The sequence below is a fragment of the Aphelocoma coerulescens genome, chromosome 8, assembly GCF_041296385.1.
Source record: "Aphelocoma coerulescens isolate FSJ_1873_10779 chromosome 8, UR_Acoe_1.0, whole genome shotgun sequence".
Taxonomy (NCBI): Eukaryota; Metazoa; Chordata; class Aves; order Passeriformes; family Corvidae; genus Aphelocoma; species Aphelocoma coerulescens.
Window position 1 is genome coordinate 26,626,148 of NC_091022.1, and position 18,868 is coordinate 26,645,015.

Genomic DNA, 18,868 nt, shown 5'->3' on the forward strand with positions numbered 1-18,868 from the left:
TCAGCACTGTTTGGGTTGCAGCCAGGAAGCGCTGGATTGCTGACAGTGCTGGTAGCAGAGCTCGGGTGTTGGGTGCCCTTGGTGCAGTGCTCAGCCAAAAACCTGGTGTTTTCCAACAGTGTTCTTCCATAGTCTCCCCAGGGCCACTGAGCCTGCTGGACATTGCCTGCAGCCTCCTGTCCTGGGGAGGAAGTGGGATGTTGAGTGAGGCTGGGTGGTAAGGAGAAGGGTGTACAGAGAGATCAGGGCAAGGCACAGGAGGAGCTTGGATGCTCTGCAAGGAAGAGTTGGAAGGTTGGGGTGTTGGAAGATACTGGGAGTAGCTGAATATGTTGGACTGCAGCAAGGAAGGATTTGAATTTTTGAGTGTCTTGTGTGCCCCTTTTTTCCTTTTCTTGAAAATTCCCATTACCAGGTACGAGGTGCAGATTTGGGATGTAGCTATTTTAGAGCTCCTTCTAAAATTGAGGTGACTGCTTGTTCTCCTTTATGGTAGCTCACAGTTAGTCAGAGAAGGGTCATCTGCTCTGGCTGCTGCTCCCCAAGACAAAGCCTTGGATGAGAAACTTTAGAGGTGCCACAGACCTGGAAAGCCTCAACTAAGTTTACTCCTGTTGTGCTCTTTAGGACCCTCTGTCAGTGTAACCCTTTTGATTTTGTAGTGCTTGTTAACAAACCCTCCTGCACCCTTTGTGCCTGCAGTGATGCTGCTGCTCATCAGACCTTTTAGTGCTGCATTTGAAGGTTCAGCTTTGGTTCTGCTGCTTTCAGCAGGCACCAGAGTGTCTTTGCCTCTTAATTTCTTGCGTCTTCTCTTAATCGCGATTTCTCTTTTTACTGCTTCAGTTTTGCCAGTGAGTCCTTTTCATTCTATGGAGCCAGAGCAATTATTTCTCTTAGCCTTGCTCTTGATACAGCCAAGAGTGTTTCTAGGTTATTATCTATGGGTGTCTTTCCTGAAATGATGGGATAGACCACTGTACCTGCAATTATAATTAATCTCTGTAAAATGGCATTGAATCGCTCAACAGTAAAGTGCATTGTCACTCCCCTCCATCCCCCAGCCAAGGGCTTAGGGAAGAGAAAGGACAAAGCAGTGCAAGCATCAGATGTGAAAGTATTCCAGATCCTGATCTTCAGCCTCTGGACCAGAGGGCTTTTGTGTTTGCTTGTTGTGACAAAGCATGCAGCTTTCACAGGAGGGTGTCTCAAATCTGGTTTTGCAGAAAATGAGGGCACAGATGAGGGTCTGGAAGTGGCTGTGGGGAAACGTCTCTTTCTGCCATAGCCTGTTCACTGGTGCTAAGCAGATTTTACTTCTAGTTCTGGATGTGCCTTAAACAAGTAATACTGTGCTTATTTACATGTGTGAGGCTTTTGAGCAGTTGTGTTAAAGCACTTCCAGTCTGACTAGTGGCAAAAGGGGCAGCAAGTGAGGGAAGGGTTGTCCCCATTTTAAACTGGACTTCAGGCAGAAAAAAGCCAAGTGACTGACCCCAAAGATCATACAAGAAATCCTGTATCTCAGAGAATGTCAAGCAAAGCCAAAGCAAAGTCTTTGTATTAAGGTCACCAAGAAGTCTGGTGTTTTTGAATGTCACACAAACCTTTTGAAAGCTGCCCAGGGAGTCACTTAACACTGACTGCACCTTAGCTGCTTGTGGTTGGAGATATGTCCCAGGGACTGCAGGTGCTGTGGGTGGGTGGCTTGGTGGTCCTTGGGTGCCTGTGCTGCCATGCAGTGCACCCTGGTTCAAGGCTTCTGGGTGGTTTCCCATTCTCCAGGTGAGGAGCAGGAGATGCAGAGCAAGGTGACACATCTCAGAGAAGGTTGGTATCTGCAAGATGAGTTGCTTGGTTGTTGCTTAGATGTGTCCAGGGCAGGATGGCTCTGCTGGCAGAGCACATCATTCCAAGAAAGGATGGTGCAGTTTCTCTTACGAGAAGACTGGAGTTAAATTTTACAGGGAGGCTTCTGGAAATTGACTTGATGTTTGAGAAGTCCAGGATTAATGCAGGAGCTGAAGGTTTCTCTCCCAGGGAGCAGCAGCAAAGTGGTTAAGTGTCAGTGTTCAAATGGCTGCTGTTCCTTGTACCGTAAGACAAACGGGATGCGTTCATGCCTCTGGGTGCCTTTGCTGTGGGCTCTGGCTTGGAAAGGCCAGACTGCTTCAATTTATGTTCTGAAGAGTCTCGAGGTTAGAAATTCTTCAGAAAGTTTTCAATATGGGAAAACAGGTAGGAAATCAATAGGGAAGATAATTACTTGAACTTGGAGATATTCTCTGTGCACCTGAACAAAAATGCGCTTTGCCATGGAAGATATGAAATCCTGAACCTCTTCTGATGCTGCAGTGGTGTTGGGAGAGAGTGGTGCAGCCTCTGGAGATGGCTGTTTATTATGAAGAGAAGCCCTTATACAGGCTAATGCTCAATGTCAGATGAGAAATGTCCTATTAAATGTTTTTCAGATGTTTTTCAGTTAGTATATATGTATTTATAGAAACTAACATCTGAGGCCAGCAAGCCATAAAATGAATTGTGTAATATTTTATTATCTTCCTTGCAAATTCGACTGCAGGACTCCTGAATGATCTTATGCAGTGAAATCCAAAACCATGGTTCGACCTTCAGCTGTTGTACAAGTGGACAAACATTTTAATGCTGAGAAATGCCTGGGTCAAACAGTAGTTTGATGTTCTCCAGCTCATTATTTGAATTCTTTGTGGTGGCTAGGATTCCATATTCTTTTCTTTTTTCAATGCTCTGTTTCATTACAGGGTGCTAACACTGCCGTGAGCAAAGGAATGGGGGGAAAAAAAAATTATTTTTAAGTGTGAATATAAAGAATTAATGCCGCATCCTCACCCAGCACTTTGCGGTTTGCAGTGATAAAATGGGAGCTGGTTTTTGCTCCCATTTTAACTTGCACAGCATAAGGAGCTTTTGGTGTGATGGAGGGTCAGGGTGGGCGATCTCTTCCTTTGATAGCTCGCACGCAGGAAAACATCCCGTCCTCAGCACTAACTGAATAATAGCTTGAAAGCAGGATGGCACACTCTAACCGATCGATTTGTCATTGGCTGACCTCGGAGGGAAGATGAAAAAGATTCAAAAGCAGATAAATAATTGACATTACTAGCCTTGAGTCCATTCAGCTCTGCAACCTTTTCTCCTTGATATTAAAGACGGCTGAGTTGCTTTTGGCAGCTTCTTTCTTTGGCTCAGGCTCCCCTGCAGCCTGAATGTTTGATTGCGGGAGGAAATAAAAACTAGACCTGAGCAGCGATAGGTGTTCACATGTGCTGTGAGTGGAGGGTTGGGAGCGTGAGCAGCCTCTCCTTCCTCTGCCTGCTTGCAGGGCCCACGAGAGCAGAGAGCCTTCTGTAAGTAGAACTGTGTGTGTATATATATATATGTATGTAAAATGTCAGGCACTCATTGCTCTGGGAAGTGGTGTTTTTTGCATATCCCTATACTTTTCATCCTCCCTGTAACGTGGCATTTGGTTAATGAATGTGCCAGAGTGAGAAACCCAAAGGAAACTCCTGGCTGTTTTCCCAGGAACTTTATTCATTTTGCTTCTCTCAGTTTTGAGGAACAGGTAAGATCCCTACCCTCATTCCAGAGAGTCTCCTAAGTATTTTTTTAAACTGTTATTCCTAAAGTGTGTTAAACTGTAGGTGCCTGAACTCTTACAGTACCCTCTCAAGGTAAGGCATTTGCAGAGTGGGGAGGGAGAGTCTGCTTTTCCAAATGCCTCAGCCCCAAACCAGGCTGTAGGTGAAAGCACTGTGTGATTATCCCTGGTGTCCCCTCGGGCCTGGATTGAGCTTTGTTACATAAAAGCCAAGCGGTGCCATCCATGTGTGTTCTGGCCCTGGATCCGTCAGAGGGGTGTTCAGGACCAGCAGGGAAGTGATGGAAATGCTGCACCCCATCAGGAGGTTGTGGGCTGTGGCACAAAATGATTTCTACCCCAACATCCCTCTTCCTTTCAGCCCCCGAAGATTTCTCTGCTCCCCATGTCTGCTTGAGCCTTTGTACTGTGTGCCTGAGCTTGCCTCCATTGATGCAAATGTTTTATCTAACCTCTTTTTCATATTTCTTTCCCTGAATTTTCCACCTCCTCTCTCCAGCCTTCTCTGTAAATGTTAGATTTAAAAGGTTATGGACAAACACATAAGTTATAAAGAAGTTGCCAAAAACCTTAAAATCTAGAATCTTTAGAGTTTGTCTGCTATTATGCAGAGAAGATTGTGGAAGCAAATATTAGTCATTAACATAATTTTCTGTGTTGAGTCAACATCTATTTTTAGGTGTGGAGCGCATAAAGACAACTCTTTGACACATAAAGCACATAGACATCTATTTGACATCATCTGTGTTCAGTCTGAGACTCGGGAAGAGGGAAAGACAGTTGCTGAATGTATTGCATTCGTGATGGGAACCCCCCCACTTCCTTCCTAGACACATTTTAAGACATAATGCAGGAGAGTACTGATCTGTTTATATTGAAATAAATCAAAATGAAGTGCAGAATATTCAGCTTGGCTTCCAATGCTTTTTCAGATGTACTGCAAAGTAATTCATGATCTGTGCTGAATATTTGTCATTAGGCTTCATCCAGGAAGTGTTTTTATGATGTTAAATATGTGTATCCTAAATGTATATATTATTTTAAAAGTGCAGAAGGCTTTTTATGCACCTATTACAATTATAAATCTGATTCATAGGTAGAAGAGCAGTTAAGAGGATTGAATTAGTAATTTTCCAACAGCACACATGCAGTGCCACAGCTAGATTTTCTTGTTTGCTTGGTCATAATATTTTATGGTCTGATTCTGGGCTTTATAATGCAGGGGAACTTCTCGTGATAAATTGCAGATCCGACAATGAGTGTCAGTATACAGCTCCCTGAGCAGATGTTCATTTAGTCTAATTTCACCAGTACTTTACTGTTCATCCAGAACAGATCTTGCCAGCTCAGGATGCAAACACAAAGAGAGAGAGCACAAAAGATCACTCCACAAATAACCTGCTCTGTTTCAGACACTCGGGAGGGGGAAAAGAAAAGCATGCAGGAACTTGGGAGTGCGAGGTTGGCTACAGCAAATCATCCACACACCCACACCCATGGGGGCAAATTTACAGCGCCATGTGTGGGAAGTTGCACATTAATCTACCTTTGAACAATAGTTATTTTATGACTGCACTTCAAGAACCCTTGTGTCTGTTTTAAGGTCTCTGTAGCTCTTCCTTTGTTCTTCCAGCCTTTCCTGGCTCTGTTGGTTTTGCAGAACAGGTCCTGTCTGAACTGCAGGGCTATGTCTTGTGGAAGAACAGAATGTTATCTGTCTAAAATGCCGAGGGTGGCTCTAGCTCACTAACATTCCTTTCCTTTTCTCTCTGTAGGTGTCATATGCCCGTCCAAGTTCAGCATCCATCCGGGATGCAAACTTGTATGTCAGCGGCCTTCCCAAAACCATGACCCAGAAAGAATTAGAGCAGTTATTCTCACAATATGGGCGCATCATCACCTCACGGATTCTGGTTGATCAAGTCACAGGTTAAAAGAAAACTTTTCTTGATAACGTGCATGTTTCTCTGGAAATGGCAAAACTGTAAATGTCTGCAGCTGGGGTTTTTTGACTTTTACTGTAAAATGCCATACCTGGTTCCTCTTAAATGTAACTGGAGGTATACCTGCTGCCTCTTTAAGGAGGGAATATTAAAATACAGAATGTGGTTTACTTGAAGTCATTGTTAAATATGGTAGGGGCTGATTTTGGAGATGACAGGTTGGGAAAAGGATTTTTCTTTACAGGACTTTTCTTAATTTGCAAACCACCTATTGTGTGAAGTCAAACCTAACATTCAGCTCATGTTCATCACATAGATGAGGCTGCTCCTACGAATATTCATCTCTTCACATGTTTTTACTTCCCAGGGGTTTCTCGAGGTGTGGGATTTATCCGTTTTGATAAGAGAATAGAGGCAGAAGAAGCCATAAAGGGACTAAATGGCCAGAAGCCTAGTGGTGCTACAGAACCAATTACTGTGAAGTTTGCCAATAACCCCAGCCAGAAAACAAGCCAGGCACTCCTTTCACAGCTGTATCAGTCTCCCAACAGACGCTACCCTGGACCACTTCACCACCAGGCTCAGAGATTCAGGTAATTACCTGGAAAAGAACTGAGGTTCCACCAGCAATGACGATGTGGGGCAGGTGCTGTGCAGGAAAATATGCCTTAGTTGCGTAGGCTGACCTGATTTTCTTTGTAAAATTAAATATTCTTTCCTGGAGAATGAGGAGGAAAATCTGCTGACAGCAGTAGTCATGTTGTATTTACTAAAACAGCTGAAGTACTGTACAATCAGATCTCATGAAGGCTGAAAAAGGGAGGACAGAATAGAGTTACACTGATAATCAAATGAGCAGTGACTATCCTGTTCTTTCTCTCTTTTTGGGTAATGCTTTTATTTTCTGCTATATTACTACAGTTTTGATGCAGCTTAGGCTTTGATGTTAATGACAGTGGATGGGTAGCAGGAAAAAAGCTGAGTCTGTCCCAGTCAGCAGGAGTATCATTAAATTTATTAGCCTGAGCTATCTGCTCTTAGTATAAAGAGCCCTTGTATTAGGCTTTGGTGTGAGTCTTCAGATGCTTTTGGGGATGTTTTATGCTTTGTATTCTGAGTGTACTGTTTCCATCTGATGCATAAGGCAGAGTTAGCAATATGTGATGTTCCTATTACTTTTATACTTAATAGTTCTCAGGGAACCCAGCTTTCAAATAAAAAAGTCTGCCTTCAAGAAAGAAAACTTGGACATATTTGCATAACTGTGTTGCACGCTGGCTTTAGAGAATTATTCAAAAGTAATTTTAGTTTGTCAGTGATGAAAAATGCTAATGAATTAAAGATCATAAAAAGTCAGTCATTGGATACATTAAATTTACACTTGTTTTTGTGTCTTTGGCACGCAGCTGTGTCCATTGAGGTTATCACTGAATCATTCCATGGATAGAAGGACTTTATTGTGCTGCCATGGAAAGCAGACGATTATATTCTGCAAAATTTGGTGGTCAGTTTAGATTGACATATCATGAAGGATTAATACTAAATACATGTAATAATATGGGGAGAATGTAATATGTTAAAGCAGATAGTCAAGAATTCTTCCCGTTCCAGCAGTTTTGGACTCGACATTTTATTTCTGAGTTAACGGTGAATATCAGGTGAGCAGTTGAAATACAAAAGCAAGTTGAATTATAAACAAAAAGTCAAATCCTAAGTGGATATTTTTTAAAACTAAACTCTGGAGGTTAAGGTTTCCTCTAAGACTGTAGACAAGTTTAAAAAAGGCTTTTAAATGCTCTGGTGGAAATTTAAGCACAACCTCAGACTTAACAAAGCAGGCTGGGAGTTGTTAGGCTCCTTAGATGTGTGGGAAACTTGTTGAACGTTTCTTCTTTGAAAATGGAACACTATTAATAATAGTTCCATTGAGCGATCTTGCCATCTGTGAGACATTAACCCAAAGACCCTCCTTCTCTTTTCAGGCTGGACAATTTGCTTAATATGGCCTATGGCGTAAAGAGGTAATTAGAATTCCACAGATTGCCAGATGTCCGTGTTGGCACAGATTGGTGCTACAATTTATTTTTTTTTTTTTTAATTCACTAACTTTATTTTTTTTATTCCTTCTTTTCTTCCACCAGCATGTCAAATTCTTTTTAAGTTTGGACTTCAGTTGGTTTTGTTACTTTAAAGGCCTCACGCACAAGTTCTGTGGGGTTTTTCAACCTTTTTTTATTTACAGGTGGGCTTCTCAAATGGTTTAGGTGCCACAGCTACAAGCATTCAAATTACAGTTGCTCTGCTAAGTGGTGCTTTTTCCAGAATCAAAACTATTAACTTGATTTTTTTTTTTTTAACAAATCTCTCATGTGATAGTGGAAAATTTAAGTCAAAATCAGAATTAGGCTGCTGTTACCTAAATCTCAGTTCCTCCCACATCTGGCATTGTAAGTTTGACTTGAAAATACAGCTGTGTGCACCTCAATCAGCCCGAAGTTTCTTTTGTTACAGGTTTAATACTTTGAATTTTTTTTCAGTCCTTGAAATTAATTTTTTTGTTTGTTTAAAATAGCTGTGTGTTTGTATGTGCACGCATGTGTGAAAGCTCAGCTGATTTGTCAACATTTCTGCTGTTCCATGAGTATGTTTGATCTGATAGCTAAAATGAGATGTGTTGTTAGTGTTTCTTTTAATGGCAACATCAGCATAAGCGACCCTTGCAGCAAAACAAAGGTGTTGTCTTATTCCTGGTGTTACCCTAAGATGTCCAAATTAAGACGAGAAAGTACTACTTAATCTTCTGAAATGGTCTACTCACCACAAGTGAAAATTATTTGAGCTTTTTCTTTTTGAAGCTCATCCTCTAAAAAGGTATGGTAAGTATCTCTTTACACTAGCTAGTAGCAAGACAGTAACATGGGGTTTAACTCCTAGGTAACTTGGTACAGATCTGAAATCTTAAGAGTACTCACAAGAGCAATAGTCAGAACTCTTCCCAGAAGCACCAGTGCTGGTGCAATGGGCACCTTGGTTATGTCGGGATATCCTTAGTGGTGGTGGGAATATGGTGAGTCAGAACTCCCTGCCTGATTTTGTCACACAGCCCTTCTCTGTTCTCCCACCTTATTTGTTCCTTGAAAGCTTGTCAGAAACATGGAAAAATTCCTGGTCGAGTGTCTGTCAGGTGCAAGTCAATGTCAGAAGGATGAGTTTGTTCTGGGAGGTTTCCCTGGGTTTTTGCTGCTGCTTCCCTGGAATTGGATTGGTGTGTGGTGCAGGATAGGCTGAGTCTGAACAGAGGGAAATGCAATTTCCTGCCTTTATAGGTTATACATCTGCTTTCTCAATATTGTCTGCAGTGTTACTGTAAGAACACAGTAGTGTTTACAGTCATTTTGCAGGCATCTTAAATTAGTTCTTATCTCCTCTCAGCAAACCTTGGCAGTTGTACCTGCACTAGCAAATCCTGAATTTGTAGGCGCAGGGTCACAAAAAATACCGCACTGATAATTTCTGAAGCTGCTTCTGAAACACGAGATTGGCTCTCCCTGTGCTAACTGTGTGGCACTGATGGAAAATGAGACATGCTGATGTGGAAAAAGGTTTTATTGAGGCCAGTTTCAGATCACTTGCTAGTAGCAAAGCTCCTTATGCGATAGGCGATCTCGTATTTGTGTCAATACGCTTGCACCAGTTTTGTGCATGTTTTGTTGGATTTACAGCAGCTGCTGTGCTCATGGCACATAAATAGTTGAAAGCTGCAGAGCTCCTAAAGGTTTCCAGGGAAAAGCTGCTCTCCAGTGAACTGTAGGAAACTTTAACCCTTTACATTGGTGCAGCATTTCTTTAAAATGCAAAGCCTGATAATGCATTGTGATATGCACAGCTTTGCATTGGACAGGTTTTACAGCATCCTTACTTAGAGTGTGGTGTATCCCTTAGTGTTGTATTTCACATTACATTTAAGCATTCCAGAAAAGCAGTGTTTGCTGCCTTGTATCTGTTACTGGCACAGTCGGCACTAGCCAGCAATGGGCTTGAAGTCCCATCTTCCAGATTTCAAAATGAGCTGAAGCTGTTGGCTTGTACAAGCCCTGGCTGTGCCTTACTTCCAATCCTTACTTCCACCTGTGCTGGAAGGAGCAGTAGAAATTGGCCTTGGCCAGCCTTTCTGTGCTGTAGTGTTGTGATAATGTCACTGGTTTCACTGTGCGGGAGAGAAGCTAAAATATGTTGAGATGGGGATTTGCAAAAGTGAAGTTGAGTTGGAAAATTGCCATGTATTTTTAATAAACTGTCTGCAAACCTTCCTGAGGATCTGATGCTGTGAGCATTTGTGAACTGCTCATTTACAGTGTAGCTACACCCCAGTGATGATCCTCAGCTTAAGATATATATTCCAAGTGTCTTCTTTTTCCCTGAATATACATAAAAAGTGCCATCAGGCATCAACAGAACAGTGAGCAACCATCAAGTGTGCAGTTTCCTTTATGGTTATTTAATATACACTGCATAATATTGTGCGGATTGCTAAATGTGTGTGGAAATTATTACAAGTGTAAAAAGTTTTGGAGAGCACAAGAGCTCGCTCAGCACCAGAGTCCCTCCCTCTGCTCCCTCAATCATTGCTCAGAAAATCCTGAGGAATTATTCTGTTCTGGTATTAAAACTCATCATATTGAAGGTACACGTGAAACTGGATTTTTAAGACATTTCCTCTGTGCAGTTGTTATTTTAAAACATATCCCAAAGTGTAGCTTCAGAAAGCATGTCAATTTTTTTCCACACTGATGAAAGGAAAATTATGTTGATCCTGAGGGCTGATACTGCTTAACATCTTCATTAATAACCTGAGTCATGGGCTCTGCTGCGCCCTCCTTGCATTAGCGGGTGACACTGAATTGGTGAGGAGCAGGGGCTGTTGCTGCTGCTGGCCATGGCTGCCACTGGGGAGACCTTGGAAAGCTGCAGGAATGTGCTGAAATTCGGGAAAGGCAAATGTAGAGTTTAGCCCCTGACTGCTGCCTTCAGCTGCCTACAAGGGGCTTCAGAAAGAAGGTGAAGCTGAGCTTTTTGCAGAGGTCAAACGCGAGAGGACAAGAGTCAGCAGGGACAGGCTGCAGCAGGGGAAATTCCACTTGAGGATAAGGGAAACTCATTCACAGTGAGGATGGAGCCCTGGAGCAGAGGCTGCAGGAGCAGAGTTCCTGTCCTTGGAGATTTCCCAAGCTTCCCTCTGCAGGGCCATGAGCGGCAGATCTCATTTGAGAAGTTTATCTTGCTTGGAGCAGGAGGCTGATCAGATGATCTCCATAGATCCTGCCAAGCCTTTGTTATCTCTCGATGGTTCTGTGTTCATAAATGCCTGGCTTTATCTGCTCTCTTTGGATGTTCGAGGTAAAGTCCCAAAGGACAACGAGGGAGAAATGTTTGGGTTCTCTATTGAAATCTGGGAGTTAGTCCCTGCATTGGCTTTCTGAAGAACCTAAAGCCTGTCATGGAAATGACACCTCACAGTATCAAGGTATCAGTTGACATGCTCAGTAATTGTATTTATGTTCTACTTAACTCTGCAATTGCTTCATAAACTTTCTTTGATATGTGGCTGGCTCTAGGACTTTTTATTACCTGGATTTTTTTTCCCCAGCGTATGTCAATTAAGGACCATGTTAGGAGAAATAAAATCTACCACTTAGAGCCATCTCTCTAATAGTATTTTTAGCTGAAGCTACTGTTATAGCTGAATTCTGACAAAGGCATTTATTATTAAACTTTAAAATAGGTCTTGAAGTTTGCTTAGGTTTTTTCACTGCAGACTAGTAGGAGATGAAGGATTAGATCTCCGTTGTCCTGAAACTTATTTCGGTGCTGGGAATAAGGGGTAAATTTCTACAGGCCCTTTTTACATGAGCTGTTGTTTATCACAGCATGTGCAGGCCCTCCCTGACTCAGATTGTCCTCCAGCATTTCTTTTCTGAGGTCTTTGTACACATCTAAGCAGGGCTTATACTTGGAGGAAGATGCATTTATGCCCAGATTTGGAATTTTATTTAGCACAGCTCCCCTCCACTTGGGTAGGAGTTAGAGAGCAAGGGTGGCTCTGTGGTCCTCTTCCAGGGACAGGATCCAGAACCTTCAGTACCACTGGCTTATTTACTTTAAATTCTTGGATCCCTATAGCTCGTGCCAAGAGATATATTTAGAATAGACCCCTCTTTTTGCTCGGTAGGTTTTCTCCGATCACAATTGATGGTATGACGAGCCTTGTGGGAATGAATATCCCTGGTCACACCGGGACTGGATGGTGCATCTTCGTCTACAACTTGTCTCCCGACTCGGATGAGAGCGTGCTGTGGCAGTTGTTTGGTCCCTTTGGAGCGGTCAATAATGTCAAGGTGATCCGTGATTTCAACACCAACAAGTGCAAGGGATTTGGCTTTGTCACCATGACCAACTACGACGAAGCTGCCATGGCGATTGCCAGCCTTAACGGATACCGTTTAGGAGACAGAGTATTGCAAGTTTCCTTTAAAACCAATAAAACCCACAAATCCTGAATTTCATATCCTTACTTACTAAAATATATATATATAAATATATATACGAACAAAACAAAACAAAAAAAAAAAAACTCTTCAAGGCTTATATTCAACCATGGACTTTATAAGCCAGTGTTGCCTAAGTATTAAAACATTGGATATCCTGTGAGGAACAGGAAAGGATTTTATAATGCTTAGAAAAAAAAAAAACCTTTGATGCATTGAATGTTCTTTCATAGCTGTCGTTGTTGAATATAATATACATAGATAACAATGTGCAGGGATTTTTACCCGGCCAGCTAGTTTTACTACCTTCCTTGAAGGTGGGTCTTTTTAAGATGACCATTCACTCATTTGAAAAAATAATAAAACAAAAAACAATTTTTACGAACTAATGGGATTAAAAGCGAGAAAAAAAAATTTTTGTTTTCTTTTCTGTTTTTTCAAAACATTGATTGAATCAGATTGGTAAACCCCCCACACAAATTAAAGAGGAACAATAAAAATTGCAAAAAGAAGAACATAATTTTGCAACTTTTTTTATTTTTCCTTTTTTCTTTTGTATCATGTGAACTAAACAGTCTTCTGTTAGGGAATGGGGTAACGGGGGATACCTGATGACATAACAATTTAAATAACATTAACAATGTTGCCAAAGAGGTGGTCTCTTTGCTGAAAATGGGTTTCAAGAAAAATCTATTTTTATAAAATATAAAGAATTTTTACAAGAGAATCTGGATTTGAGAAAAAATATTTTGACTGGCTAATTTAGGGGAAATTGACAACTTTGTCATGTTCATACTGCACTGGTAACTTTTTAGAGATCAAGATGTGTGTTTTAAACTGGATTAGTAGATTGTTTTTTGAAGGATGGGCTACAAACAGATGATCTTCGTATCTTTTCATAGCATGTAATAAAAATATTAAATACAGTACGGGAGAGTGTTCTTCCCAGGCACGCAGTTACCCACAGTCAAAACCCAAAAGCAAGGAGATGAGTTGCAAGACGGTTTTTCTTTAAGTCATCAGTATGGGATATCAGCAGAACAAAAGTTAAAAAAATTAATTTTTTGATCAAAAACTTCCTTGGTTTGAGCAGTAGGTGCTACAAAATTATTTACATATCTTAGTATCATAGTTAAATGTAATGTGTTTAGAAAAAAATACATTTGCTTTAAATTTGTTAAGAATTTTCAAATTCACTTTATAGCCCAAGCTAATATAATTGGGCTGTGTTGGCACATTTGGAACACTGTTTATGTTGCTTGAAACACTTATTTATTTAATTGCCGATGTGATGCATATGGCCAAAATCAAATATAGCTAGTTTGGCTAGTCTACTTATTTGTTTACTTAAACTATGGGAAGAAGCATATTATTGTGTCATTTTGTTGTGTGTGTATGTGTATATATAATATAAATATATATATATATAAAGTTATTTTTTCTTTTGGTTAATTTATTATAAGTTGTAACACTTTGCTAGTTTTGTTTGTATATGTCTTAAAATGTTTTCTTATGATACTTAAGTGACAGAGGTATCAAGGTAACTTGTGTAGAAATATTGTTTGATATATTGTCATGTTTGTTGTGAATATTTTTTCTTACTGCACAGTAGAAAAGAAAACAACTGGGTCTTTATTTTAATGTAATTCAGATTGGGGAAAACAGAGCTAAGGGAACAAAATGACTGAGGGGGTGCTCTCCCATGTCCAGTGCACTGATCATTTTAGTATGTTTGTGCTTTGTACGGTTATATATTTAAAACAAAAAAGGGTCATGCTCTTCCCTGAGTACTAGAAACAGTTACTCGCTATGCATAATCTAGTTGATAGTTAAATTTGCTATTGCTTTTCTTGTCTTGTTATATAAAATCTTTTCAATACAAGTTTAGTCTTAATGGTAATAAAACGTTATGGTTATTTATAACTTGTGCTTATTTTGTGCATTTTTTCCATGCTATACCCACTAACTGCATGTAGACTAAGTATTGTTTTTTCACACTGAAGAGGCAAACTTTTGTAGTAGACAAATAACTAAAAGCAAAGGCTGCATCATAATTTTATCAGTTTTTTACTTTAACAATGTTAGATTTTAGTTTAAAGGAACACTCATTCAATGTTCAGGGAAACCTTTATACATCATCTGCTATGAATGAGCGCAGTTTGCTGGGAAAGTTTTGATGCATTTGCTAAGCATTAGTGGGGAAGGCATGTCAGAATCTTTTCTCTACGATGTGTTTTACTATCTGAATAATAATAATAATTTAAAAAATCTTTCTTAGGACCAGGCAGTTGTATACTTTAGTTATAATGAATGACTTCATGTTAACCTTGCTAGTTTAGATCATTTCTGAGGGAAAGTATTGTAAATGTTTTTTTCATAACCTTGTTGTGTTTGAATTATTTGTACTTTAATTGTCCAGACAATAAATGAAAGTGTGTAGAATGGCTATGGACTTTCCACCTTTTTAAGTGTGTTCAGATGTTTTAGTATTCCCAGCTGCACCTCAGCCGAGGTAGAGGTTTAGTCTCTGATTCCAGAAGCAAGGTCTTCAAGAGAGAAACGTTCTAGTCAAACCAGATTGAGCATATTCATGATTTGTTTTTCCTTCCGAAGGCCAGAAAGAATCGGCCATTTAATTTAAGATGTTGAACACCAAATACCAAACTGTAACTTTCATTTATTTGAATGTGGAAGATGCTGAAGGGTTTCTACTATATACAGTATTTTTACACAATGAAAATATTAACTCAGTCAATATCAACACTTTAAAACATAGTGAGCAAATTTCAGTGATAATAACAGTTTTTAAGCCATCATTTAGTTTGACTTTTCTATGAATATGCTATGAATGTCATGCAATATGAAACAGTGTACATATTGTCTGATGTACAACAGTATATATGATCACATTCCAAATTTGATTCTTTTCACCATGTGTTATAACTAGAGTTGATACTTCTTTCAGTTGACTTGTTTAAATCTCATTAATACAAATATTCACTTCATGTTTATGTTCTGTAACATTCACTAATTGAGAATATGTACCTTGTAAAACTGCAGCATTGAATTTCGTAACTGAGATTAGGAAACTCTATCAGAGGGCTGGATGGACTGTGTGGTTCTTCAGCTCCTTCACCTATTAATAAACTCGTGTTTTTGTGAGATTAAGTTACCATGTTGGTTATAATAATTAATTTCAAGCCACAGAATGAGTTTGTTCTTAAATTTACAGCTTGCTTAATTCATCTTTAAATCCACCTTGCCATGCCATAGTAAAAAGCAGAAGTGGTTAATTTGGTCTGGTTAAAGACTTGGCTCTGAAAAACACCATCCTTCCATCTACCTGTATATGTATATGCACATATATTGATTATATACATATATACATACACTTTACAACATTCACCAGCCCATTAAAAAAAATGCACTGTCCATTTAAGAAAGTGGTATTTTATAACCAGCCCTCTTTACTGTGGTTCTGTCTGCTTTATAGCAGTTGGTAGGGTTGTCACCTAATTTTTCTGCAGTCCTTTCTTCAGAAACTAGTGAGACCAAATCCCTGTATGGTCTGGATGTTCTTAAAACAGAATGCCACTGGCGCTGGGGCCAGTTGTGATTCAGATTATCTCCCACTTAGAGGCTGGCTTGTTGTATCTGTTTCTTCATTCAGTAGCTTGGTGAGCTCCTGTGAGCTGAATCACACCAGTAACATGAGAGAAAGGGCTCTGCAAGCTTTTGGGACCTGGGATGCAGAGTTCAGTCCCCCTTTTTGAGTATCACAAATGGGAACAGGATAAAAGCAGTCACAGACAGGTGATCCTATGCTGATCCTATGGGAATGTTTTCAGAAAGTTTTACTGAAACACAGTTTCTGCCCAGCTGGGATCAGAACCACATTTCACTTGCACACATTCAAAGTAATCAAGGTTTATATTTCCTTCTTGAAAGGGTAATCACTCTTTCTGCAATTAGTGAGCCTGCTGCATAAATGGAAAGTCACCTGGGGGAGGGTGTTTCAAGTGCATTCACTTTGTGTTCCACTTCAGCTTACCTTGGACACAGAGCTGGGCTTGGAATGCAGGGCGAGGGGAGTGTGTTGGGAAATGATGGCTGGCAGATCCAAGGGAGTAATGAGCTACCCTTAAATTCATACTGGGGCCATTCAGCTTTCCTGGTGACCCTGAACTTGTAGCAGCCAAATGCACACGTACTCTAGTGCTCCTCGTTTCCAGTGGGAAGGGTGGGTAGGGGGGTCTGGATGCACTGCAGCAGGTAGTGGCTGCTGCCTGGGTACTTGAATCAGCCTCAGGACAACTGAGGAGAGGGGCACACCCAGAGCTGTCCCAGGGAGGTCTTTCTCCATCACCAGAAGCCAGGCAAGGCTGTTACCTTGCACATCTCACTTACATGGCTACAGAAAGGTGAGGTAAAGCCACGTCAGAGTGTGGTAACAGCAAAGATTTGCTCCCTGCCCTGAAGATCTTGCAGACTGAGCTCCATGCACAGAAGTAATTCATTGTGCATACAGAGCAAAATGAAAGGAGATCAAATCCAGCATAACTTCACGAAAGCTCTGACATCTCAGACTAATACAGTATCTCTCTTCTAAAAATAACTGACTTCTTAAACCCAGGAGATGGGATGGAGGCAATCCAGCTGAGCCTCAGTAACTCATAAGGGGACAAATCACCTGGATACAAACAGGGCCTGCTGCCGGAAGGAAACACAAGGCACCAACCAGACACGGACACAAATCCTGTGGGATGCTGCACCTGGGCATTGGTGCAGTGCAACCCCTGTCCCCATGCACAGGACAGGGCTTTCATCCCAGGTGCATTGGGGGTATCTTCAGCAGCTAGGGGAGTGGTGGTGCTGGTGCAAGAGGCCCTTCAGAGGTCTCCCACAAACACTGTGTGCCACTGGTGTGCTCGGGAAATTCCAGTGGGATCACGTGCATTGGCACCAGGGTGAGCAGGAGACGCGGAACTCTGCAAAGAGTCACCAAGCTTGAATTGTTTCTACCTCCCATAAACACAAAACCTGTGTTTTAAAAAGCCTGTTCCTGTAAATCTTCTAGAGCTGAGCATTCGAATGGGCTGTAGGAAGAAGAGTGCCCAAACGGAGGGGTCATACAAAGGCACCCTGATTTAACTCGCCCACAGTTAAGAAATCAGACTGGTTCTTCCAGTTTAGCAATTTTCTGAAATGCTCTTTCTACTGACAGTAGAAATAACTGGGAAGATGGATACACACACAACAGCTGCTTTTCAGACACAGTTGGAAGTTTTGCTTGCCACACTCCTAAGGTATCACTGATACTTTTAAACATCAATCCAGCATATTTTAAAATATTTCATCTTAAATTTCATTCAGGTTTTAAATGTTACAGGGCTGCAAATTATTTCTTGTGCAGTAGCAAAAAACAAAATCCTAAAACCTCTGTTCTATTCACTGCACAATAAACCTCCCGTCTCACATCAGTGGGGTTTGGAGCTGCCAGCAAGCAAGACCCAGCTATGGCTGCTTACAGGCAAACACAATCCAAAGCAGGTTTATATTCCCTCTCCCAGAGAGCAAGCAAACCCATGTGCTAAGTGGAGCATTCCTCTGCCAACAAGTCCAGAAGCTTCTTTTGGTCACCAGAAACAAGTGTCTAGTCCCCAAGCCCTCCAGCCAAGCGACCAGCCTTGTGCTGCTGAGGCCCCCAGGCACTTGTCAGGTGTGACATCCTTGTCCTGCCACTGGGTCATCCTTGGGGGGAGCCCAGCCTTGCTCCCGTGTCTGAAGGACAGGTGGGATGGGCTTTACTCCTCTGTCAATACACCCCATGGCACAGGTCCCCCACACTGGGGACTCTCCCTGCAGGCCATTGTCTTGCCTGGCCTACAGCACCCCTGTGTCCGTCCCTCACTTAACCAAATTTCCTCAATTCCATTTCTGATTAGACAGCTAATAGCCATCACTCAGGAGGAGGAGCAGGTGAACAACCACCTCTGGCCTTATTTTGTTCATCCTGAGCACCTGCTTAACAACACAACCATTCAGGCCCTGGGTTCCCCCCTTTCCAAGACCACCAGTGTCACCCTGTCCTAGACAAAGCCACATTTTTGGTGCCGCCCAAGGGTGCCAGAGCAGGCAGTGCCATGGGGCTGGTGAGTCTGGCAGTGCCTGACCTCCACTGAAATGCTCCCAAGTTCTCTTTCTCTTCCAAGACCCAGGCAGGAGCCTGAGATGCTGCATGGCCAGAGCACGGGTGTTTCATAATGACACAAGAGTTTATCAAATTAGAGGAAGCAAAAATAAAAATCCCCTTAACTCTGAAAATTAACATAAGCAATGCCATTGAGAGAGAAACCATTTACAAATAAACCCCTGCTAAATTAAAAAAAAACCCTGCCAAAGGAAAAGGGGTTCGGTTTGGAGGCCTTGGCTGTGCTGGGGTGTCACTGTGGATGTCACTGAGTGTGGCTGAACTGCCCCAGAAAACTTCTCATGGCAACATTGAGGCAACATGACAGTCCCAAAATAGTAAATTTTATTTAGTGACTTTTAAACACACACAGTCGTTACCTTCTCAGTCTGAACATCAGGACTGACTAGAGTTGCCACAACCCATTTGTTTTAAAGCAGCACTTAGGCTTTTTTTCCCTTGCATTTCGTTGGAATTGCACAGGTCCCAACAAAATGATATGCAAGAATTAGCTTTTTACGAACAATACAATTCTGATTTTAAATCAGCA

The 18,868-nt window shown here is 41.3% G+C and overlaps 1 protein-coding gene across 8 annotated transcripts in view; it reads left to right on the plus strand.

Annotated features, from left to right (window-relative positions):
• The window catches only part of ELAVL4 (ELAV like RNA binding protein 4), an 80,850-nt gene extending 66,280 nt beyond the window's left edge, over positions 1-14,570 (plus strand). For 6 of the 8 annotated variants that reach the window (XM_069023372.1, XM_069023376.1, XM_069023375.1 and 3 more), the window contains exons 4-7: positions 5,416-5,569; positions 5,951-6,176; positions 7,566-7,604; positions 11,813-14,570. In XM_069023372.1, coding sequence (XP_068879473.1) covers positions 5,416-5,569; positions 5,951-6,176; positions 7,566-7,604; positions 11,813-12,140 — 747 coding nt within the window. In that variant the 3' untranslated portion in view covers positions 12,141-14,570. Of the gene's footprint in view, positions 1-5,415; positions 5,570-5,950; positions 6,177-7,565; positions 7,605-7,724; positions 7,878-11,812 lie in introns of those variants that run through there. The other 2 variants (XM_069023377.1, XM_069023371.1) reach the window with 2 other exon arrangements.
• The last annotated feature ends 4,298 nt before the right edge of the window (positions 14,571-18,868 follow it).